General features: G+C 32.1%; 1 protein-coding gene across 27 annotated transcripts; it reads right to left on the bottom strand.

Moving 5' to 3' along the window:
* Window positions 1–2757: 2757 nt before the first annotated feature.
* Window positions 2758–6875, bottom strand: LOC107944073 (peptidyl-tRNA hydrolase ICT1, mitochondrial). Of its 27 annotated transcripts, none has more exons than XR_005914505.1 (8): window positions 6529–6874; window positions 6342–6399; window positions 6116–6198; window positions 5359–5472; window positions 4667–4732; window positions 4427–4532; window positions 3600–3723; window positions 2758–3163 (listed from the first exon to the last, which is right to left on the bottom strand). XR_005914505.1 is itself a non-coding variant. In XM_041095304.1 (5 exons), the coding sequence occupies exons 1-4, from the start codon at window positions 6637–6639 to the stop codon at window positions 5458–5460; spliced, it is 339 nt and encodes a 112-aa protein (XP_040951238.1). In that variant the 5' UTR covers window positions 6640–6875; the 3' UTR covers window positions 2758–4732; window positions 5359–5457. The 27 variants fall into 27 exon arrangements, 3 of the variants coding, with proteins under 3 accessions (XP_040951238.1, XP_040951240.1, XP_040951239.1); XR_005914507.1 differs by having other exon boundaries at window positions 6342–6404; window positions 6511–6874; XR_005914501.1 differs by having other exon boundaries at window positions 6342–6404; window positions 6529–6873.
* Between the last annotated feature and the right edge of the window lie 1834 nt (window positions 6876–8709).

Consider the following 8709-nt stretch of genomic DNA (forward strand, 5'->3'; position numbering starts at 1 on the left):
CTTACTTTTAATTTTTCGTGAACCCTTATGTTTTGTCTTTGGCTCCCATCTTTGGTGCATTGCATTCTTGGTGTCTTCCCTTTGTATTCTTCCTAAGAAGTTTCAAGTTTTCATGGAGTAAGGTGGCGAGTTTTTGATGTTGATGGTGTATCTGATTATATTTCTTAAAAGGGAAAGGTGTTTTTGTTATTATGTTTTTCAGCCTTTACTCCTATGTTATTGTGTAATGAAACCGATGCAAGATATCTTTGTATTGTAAAAATTGTAAATGGAGTAGGCGGATTCTGGTGGCTAAAACTGATTTAGGTCATGGCTGGCTTCCCTAACCATATATTGAATTCTACTAACCAGGAAGGGTTGGGATCATTTGATCCATACCTCATATAGCTTTATTTCTTTGTTTTCTTATTTGTGGTTTTACCTTCTGAGATGATTGCTTTACACCTTAATGCTTTCTATGAATGAAATGTTCATTTAACGAAGAAAATTCAAAATGTCAAGTAATGTCGGTGAATTGCCAAAAATCACTTTGGTGAAATCATTATGGTAAATTTGTGGCATAAAGTTGAGGGATCATAGTTTTATGGCAAAAATAAGATGTTTTAATTTGATTCAGTCATGGTTTATGCCAAAAACTTGGAGCATAACAGCGACAGAATAGAATAGTAGGGCTTTAGCCTAACTTTTCCTTTATTTTCTTTTTTCTGGTCATATGAACTCGGAAATGTGGAAATAAAATGAAACTCGGTTTCATATCAACTTTTCTTGACTGGTCTGGTCTGGCTTCTGTGATGTGCATGCCCCCACTACAGTCGTCTCGATTTCTTGTTTTATTTTGAAACATTCCCTTTTCACCTTTTCCTACCTGGACTTGATTAACCACGTGTTTTTTGATTTTTCAGAATTATTAGGCTAAACTACTCACCAAACTATTAATATATTTACGTTTTCATCATTCATATTTAAACTTTTCTATTTAGTCACTAATATTATCAAAATTAAATATTTTGGTCACCCTCCATTAAATCATTAATAGTGGCCTCTTTTCCATTGACACAATAATAAATTTAACCCTCTAATATTTACAGACTATATTGATTAATCCTAATTTTATAAAAATCAATAAATTGAGCCCTCAACTCTACGCATTCTATCAATTTAGTTTTACTTCTTAAAAATTCAAAGTTAAAATTAAAAAAAATTATTTAAAAGTCCATTATTCAATTAAAGCACATTTGATTTTATAAAAATACATAAAAATATAAATAAATAAATATCATTATTTTCCTTTTTTCCATGAATTTTATTTATTAAAATAAAAATTTTATTTATAATTTTTTTTTAAAAAACCACAAACAAGACTTAAAGCATATTCAAACTTTTTATTTTAGTCTATTTTATAATTAATAAAATTTTATTATATGTTTGGCTTTATTCCCTAGTCCTCATCAAATTTGTTTAAAGCATATTCAAACTTTTTATTTTAGTCTATTTTATAATTAATAAAATTTTATTCTATGTTTGGCTTTATTCCCTAGTCCTCATCAAATTTGTTGAGCGCAACGTAGCACATCGCCTTCGCCCACAACCACAACCACAAACACCATGACTCTTAATTCATTAATTTTTACATCGTGCATCATGTGCCATTGAACTAGGATTTGGTTGTGGAGCTACTAACATGGCCTTCCACCTACTAGGCCTTCAAGACATCATCCTCACCTATATATCTCTAATCAAGCCTACCCTCAAGTACAACCCCAAATGTAATAAACTCATCTTAAGCAACAACCCAAAGATATTGATTCTCATTTTTTTGACTGCATGTTGTAGTTTTTGACCCCAACCTGAACATGGTGGTCATTAATGTTGAAAAAAGAAAAAACTTGAATTTGTTTAAGTTTTCTTCATGGTTTTTTCCAGTTAAATTGTTTTATTTATAAGATATTATTTTAATAAATAAAATTTATGTTATAAAATGAGAAATATATATTCATTTATTTATATATTTTTTAATTTTGTATGTATTTTATAATGTCTTATGTATTTTTATAGAAAAATGAACTTTTAAATAAGTTTTTTATTTTTAAATTTTTAAGAATCAAGACTAAATTGATAGAATGTGTAAAGTTGATGGCTAACACTACATCAAAAAAGGCTTTTAGCGGCGTTTTTTTAGGCCTTTAGCGGCGCTTTTTAACGCCGCTAAAAGTATTAAGTGCCGCTAAAAATGCCGCTGTTGACATCGCCACTAACGTTAACAAGACCTTTAGCGGCGCTTCTAACACAAACGCCGCTAAAGATAATAACCTTTAGCAGCGCTTCTACCTCAAACGCCACTATAAATAGGACTTTTAGCGGTGCTTTTTGACAAACGCCGCTAAAGACTTGACTTTTTAAAAAATATTTTAATTAAATAATATTTATTTCTATGATAAATATTATATTATATTTTTTAAATTTAAACTTTAAACTATATACTTTTAAGGATAAAAAATATTAATTAAATTAAAATTTCTATTAAAATTTTAACTTTAAAGCTAAATATAAAAATTAATAAATTTAAATTTAGAATTAAAATATTATGTTTAAATAAATGAGCACCTAAAATTCCAATCAATCCTAACAAATAATAAATTCACATATCTACCATATTTTTTTAAAATTCACATCAATATTATAAAATTAAAGAAACCAAATTATACTAAATTAAAATCAAATGATAACAAAGGGACTAAAACCATAATCAGACTGTAATAAAAATCAATAAGTCTTGCCTGAAATGATGAAAATATCCAGAGTCAAACACATTTCTATCCAGTAGGAAATGAGAAAAGTAACTAATTAGAAGGATAATTCAAACAAATCCTAAATCTAAAGATTCAAAGATTCAAAGATTCAAAGTTAACATTGCAAACAGGTGCAGCATTGTAAAAGGATCATCCAAATCTCTAAGTGCATCAATAAATGTTGGATACCTAAAATACCAAACACATTTAGATGCTTGCACCAAGAAGAATGCGTCCTATGATCAACATTGTGATATTCACCGCACCTGCATTGCTAGCTCCTCCTAGGAAGAAGCTGACTGCACCAACAAGGATGTTGGCTCGACGTCCTTTGTTTCTAGTAACATAGGAGGCTCCAAATGTAGAAACAAGGCCTGAGAAGTAAAGCGAAGACTTAAAAAGTGTGAGGAGCTAGTTGTCATATTTGCAATAGTCAGTTTTAGCACACACGTTTCTATCATAAGCACACACGTTTTAGCAATTTTACAAACAAGAAAAAAAATAGCTTTTCTTCTTAGCTCACACTTGCAGCGCTAGAAACTGAGTAAAAGAGCATTGATAATAATTGTCATTAAGACTCCATTCTTATCATTTATAGTTAAAAGAAAACAAAAAAACAAATAAGCATTGTTCATCTAAGTAGACCAGAAACATCCTTCGCAAGAAAAAGCATTTGTGAGTGCCGAGATAATTCTACATATGCCGAAAAGCCTGCAACTGGAGCTTATTGCTGCATAGCAGAAAGCCTTTAATGTCCATCACAGTGAAAGACAAAGATGGATCAAAATTTTTAAGAGTACATGGACTTACCTTATATTTTAACCCCAATATATATTTTGGTGGGGGGTTGAATCTTATAAAAAGATCAATACTTTCTTGAAACTATAAGATCCTCTACTGTCTTCAACATGTTTGCTGATTCAGCCTTTAGATGCTGCCATTCTCAGTCAATATGTACCATAAAAACATGAAATTAATAACCTGGGTATATATATAATTTATATGTACATGGAATTAATCCAATAGGACAATAATGTTAAACGACCAGAAAAAGATATTCCCAACATCAATCATACGACCAGAGCAGCAATTTAGATGGTTAAACGACAAACAGATTCCCGTTCTTAAAAGTCGTTTTTCTTCGACTCTTGAAAAACTCAAAAGCAATATATAGCAACAAACAACATATATCAACAATCATAAACACAAATCCAGCAGAAACATTAAGGAATCAAGATTTCATAGCTTCGGATATGTCATAAGATGGGGTTTTGTTGAGAAGAAATTCGGATAGTTAAACAACACCTGAATTCCCATTCTTAAAAATGTTTCTCTTCGACTTTTGTAAAACTCAAAAGCAATATACAGCAACAAACAGCATATATCGACAATCATAAACACAAATTCAGTAGAATCAGTAAGGAATCAAGATTTTATAACGTCAGAAATGTTGTAAACTGGGTTTTGTCAAGAAGCAATTCAGACAGTTAAACAAAACCCGTATTCCCGTTTTTCAAAGACATTTCTCTTTGATTTTTGAAAAACTCAAAGTAATATACAACAATATTTCCAATAAGCTAATTTAAGCAGATTTTTTAAAAAATAAATCGAGAAAGGAGAGATATCAGAGTGCTTACGAGTATGAAACATGTCGGTAGCATGGAAATGAAGCTCAATAAGTTTCTCAAAGCAGCTTCCATGGAGGAAGAGAGATTTTTGGATTTTGCTAAAAGTCCAGCGGGACTGTGATTGTTATATGTTTATAAAAAATCCAATGATCAACCGAAATTAAACTATTCATCAAAATGATTGCAATTAACTGAGTTAAAACATGATTTTTTTTTTCTTTTCTTGCAAATATCTAAAGTTTTTTATACCTTCCCAAACGGTGAAACAAGCTGGTGAAGTGCTGTAATTCTGTCTCCTAATTTTTCTTTCCTCACCTGCCATATAACATATATGTATATGTATATATATACAAGTCAGAAAAGAAGAAAAAGTAGGTGATTAATTTACTATTTTACTTTCACTTAAACTATATTCTCTTTTTCATACATTAATAGAATATGATAGTTACAGCAAAAAAAAAAAAAAGAATCATCCCTCTAGAAATCGACACCCCACATGTATTTTGTGTATGTGTATATATATATATGCTTGTGAGTGTGCGTGTGCTTGCAATCTGTATTGAGATAAAAAAAACATATATTTAATTATATAAAATTATGGTAAAAGTATCATGGAAGTCAATATACTAAAAGTTGGATTACATTTTGCCCTTTTACTCAAATGGTTTAATTTAAACACTCATTCAACAGCTATTACCTAAAATGCTACCACTTTTGAGGTATAAAATCAGTGGAAGTCTAAATGAACAAAGTCCTAAGCCAATTAAAACAAAGTCACCAAGAAATGAAAAGAACAATCTGTTTTTATCCTTTCGAAACAGTGACCAAATACAATGAATTCAAAAGGTTCTTTTCATATCTGCTTATCAACCAAATACGCCAGCAGAAAAGCTTGAAATTTGAATGGATCAAATGAAACATAAATCTAATGTAAAACACACCTGGAGAAAGCTTGAAAGAAGAGCTTTGATGAGATTTTCTGGTGTGAGCCCTGGCTGACGCTGCTGATATCTTCCTTCTAACTTCCCCCTTATCGTCCCTCAAAACCCAATAATCTGTAAAACGAAGACTCCCCCAAATTACTTCATTAGTTTTTGAATCAACCAACTATACCGTCTTATTTGTTGAAGATCTGCACTATTTGTTGTTCATGCTGTTTAATTTACTTGCTCAACCAAATTAAAGAATATTTATGAAAAACAAATTTGAAATTTTACCTTATGCAAATTCTACCTTATGCAAATTCCCAGCAGACTTAACCAAAAGTACCATTTAAGTTCCCTTAAACAATCCTGAACTAGCCACGGACTTCACATAACTACTATTATGTTGGTTTAGCTATGATCTCAGCAAACAGTTCTAAATTACTACAGTATAAAAGCTACACTGCTTGATGATAATACCATAACTCCACGAACAGGACAAGCTATACATAGAAGAGGAAGAAAAAGAAGAAGTAATAGTTGCTTGCTTCTGCTAATCTAGGCAAAACATTGCTTAAAGCCTTCTCATTTACAGCCATGGCACGATACTTTGGAGCTTTTCTCGATTATGTGAGAATCAAGTATAAAATCACAGGGTTGTAAAAGTAAAATCAATGCACAAGTACAAATCAGCTTCATTTCAGTTCTTATCTCGAAGGCAAACGATTAGCAATATCATAAATTCTTTAAAAGATAATTGATGGCAGTGACAAACCATTTGCATAATCCTCTCTCTAATCCTGTCACTAAGCCAATAAGCTTGTTTTACATTGAACCGCATGTCCACCTTGGTGTTAACTGCATATGTAGCAACAAAAGTAAATCCACTATAAATCTTAGCAACAAGAGATGACATAGATTCTCAAACATGAAGAAGATATATACAATATACCCTTGTTTACATTTTGACCACTAGGGCCACCACTCCTTGCAAAACTCACCATAACATGATCTGTATACAAGAATTCAGCACCATAAATGTTTATTGGCTCTTTGTAACTGCCCTAAAATGAAAAATTGAAGTTTTAGCCCCTCTAAAATCTAAAAAGTTATGAATTCATACATGATAAAATTGCAGTTCAACCTCTAGCTCCTAAAATGAATTCATACATGAATATCATTAGTTACCCAAAGTGATTTGAGGAGTGGGCTTATTCCCGGCAGAGCTGGCTCTCTCTTCCGCTTCCTGAAGGAGCTGCTGCATTTGTGAGAGATGAGCGGAGACTTTTCTGTCGGCATCGGCGTCGGGTGCGGCGCAACGAATTGGACTAAAACTGATTCCACGATTGGGCGTCAGTCAGATGATGGGGTTACGCAATGAATTAGGGATATGATAGGCTTTGAAGATTAGGGATGTTGAGAGAACCGTCGAGAGAAAAAAAACGAGCGCTGAAAAACTGAGAGAGTGTGTGTGTCTAGGTGAACGTCTGAACTTAAACAGAAGCCGATTTTAGGGGGGGAAATTTAGGGGTTTCGGGGGAATTTTGGAATAAAACCGCTTAAAATGAAATTATTTTTGCGGAAACGCCATAAAAAATTATTTTATTTTAAATAAAATGACGCCGTTTTACTATACACAAAATTTTTTAATTTGTTTTTTATAAATTAATTTATTTTTTGTGGCGTTTTTATAAAAAACACCGCTATTGCTTACCTTTTGCGGTGTTTTTTATAAAAACGCCACTAATAAATCTCTATCCAAACGGTGTCGTTTTGGGAAATTTGAATATATAGTAACGGCGTTTTTTGTTAAAAACGCCACTAAATCTCATAAATTTTATTTATTTATTTTTTGTATCTTTCATTTAAATTTTACGTAAATAATTATTAAAATTTTAAGTAATATTTAAAAGTATTTCATACATGTATAAATAGGGCTTTTTTGGTATTATTACTAACAAGATTTGAACCAAGGTACTAAAGGAAAAGAGCAAGCATCTTAATCAACTAAGTCAAACTAATTAATTGACATATTATAAAAATACTGTTATTATCTTAATTATATTACTTATGTTCTAATGATTTATCGGGCCTATTCCATACACGTGTCAAATCAGAAAAAATAATACAACAATTCTGTAAAAAAATCCGGTGTTTACTTCAAATAAATAAGGAAAATAATGATTTGCATGTTTCAAAATTCAATTTTAAACTGAAAAAATCAAAATTTAGAGGCAAAAAAGGATCTTTTTCGACGAAAACTGCGGCAAACCGCCTTCGGCTGTTTGTCAGCGCGTAGATCTCAAAAAGTTATTCGAAATAAAAAAAATCGTCTCAATCGGACAACCGAGCGAAAAGTTATGGCCTTTCAAAGTTTTCCAAGCTAAAAAACATAAACTGTTCATGAATTATTACTTCAAAACTCACCGTTTCGTTTCCATTGATTTCACCACGCACCGTTTCAATTGATTCCACAGATCCCGCCTCTAATCCTCCCAAAATTAAACTCTAACCTAACTGTTGAAACCCTAAACCCTAAATCACTAACCCCTAACCCCTAAATCCCCTAACCCCTAGATCTCCTAACCCCTAAATCCCCTAACCCCTAAAGCATAACACTTAACCTCTAAACCTTAAATCACAAACCCTAAATCCATACCCCAGCCTACTCTTAAACTCTAAACCATATACTATAGTGATAAATAATTCAATATTTTAAAATTAATACTATCTCTTTTACAATTATATAAGAAATTATTTAATATATAAGCTAAAAAAATCAGTAATGTATCCAAAAAACTTTAAAATTATTTTAAATAATATTATTTTATTTTTTTCATTTTTAACAATTATTTTAAATCCCTGAGCATTAGCGGCGCTTTCTTAAAAACGTCGCTAAATCCTCGAAAGCTCAGAAAACGGCGCCGTTGGGCTTAGTTTTTTTTTGTGGCACTATCCCAAAAATGCCGCTAAATCCCCGAAAGCTCAGAAAACGACGCCGTTGGGCTTAGTTTTTTTTGAGGCGCTTTCCCAAAAACGCCGCTAAAGCCATGAACATTAGCGGCGCTTTCTTAAAAATGCCGCTAAATCCCTGAAAGCTCAGAAAACGGCGCCGTTGGGTTTTTTTTTGCGGCGCTTTCCCAAAAACGCCGCTAAAGCCCTGAGCATTAGCGGCGCTTTATAAAAAACCCCGCTAAATCCTCGAAAGCTCAGAAAATGGCGTCGTTTGGTTTAGTTTTTTGCGGCACTTTACCAAAAACGCCGCTAAAGCCCTGAACATTAGCGGCGCTTTCATAAAAATGCCGCTAAATCCCCAAAAGCTCAGAAAATGACGCCGTTAGGGTTATTTTTTTTTGCGGCGCTTTCCCA

The sequence above is a fragment of the Gossypium hirsutum genome, chromosome D06, assembly GCF_007990345.1.
Source record: "Gossypium hirsutum isolate 1008001.06 chromosome D06, Gossypium_hirsutum_v2.1, whole genome shotgun sequence".
Classification (NCBI taxonomy): Eukaryota; Viridiplantae; Streptophyta; class Magnoliopsida; order Malvales; family Malvaceae; genus Gossypium; species Gossypium hirsutum.

Bases quoted from the DNA above. Each gene is read 5' to 3' on its own strand.
- LOC107944073 (XM_041095304.1), bottom strand. From the start codon at position 6,639: ATGCCGACAGAAAAGTCTCCGCTCATCTCTCACAAATGCAGCAGCTCC. The intron at 6,405-6,510 runs GTATGAATTCAT...TTTTCATTTTAG, and splicing joins GGGTAACTAATGATATTCAT to GGCAGTTACAAAGAGCCAAT. The intron at 6,199-6,292 runs GTATATTGTATA...CTACATATGCAG, and splicing joins TGGTCAAAATGTAAACAAGG to TTAACACCAAGGTGGACATG.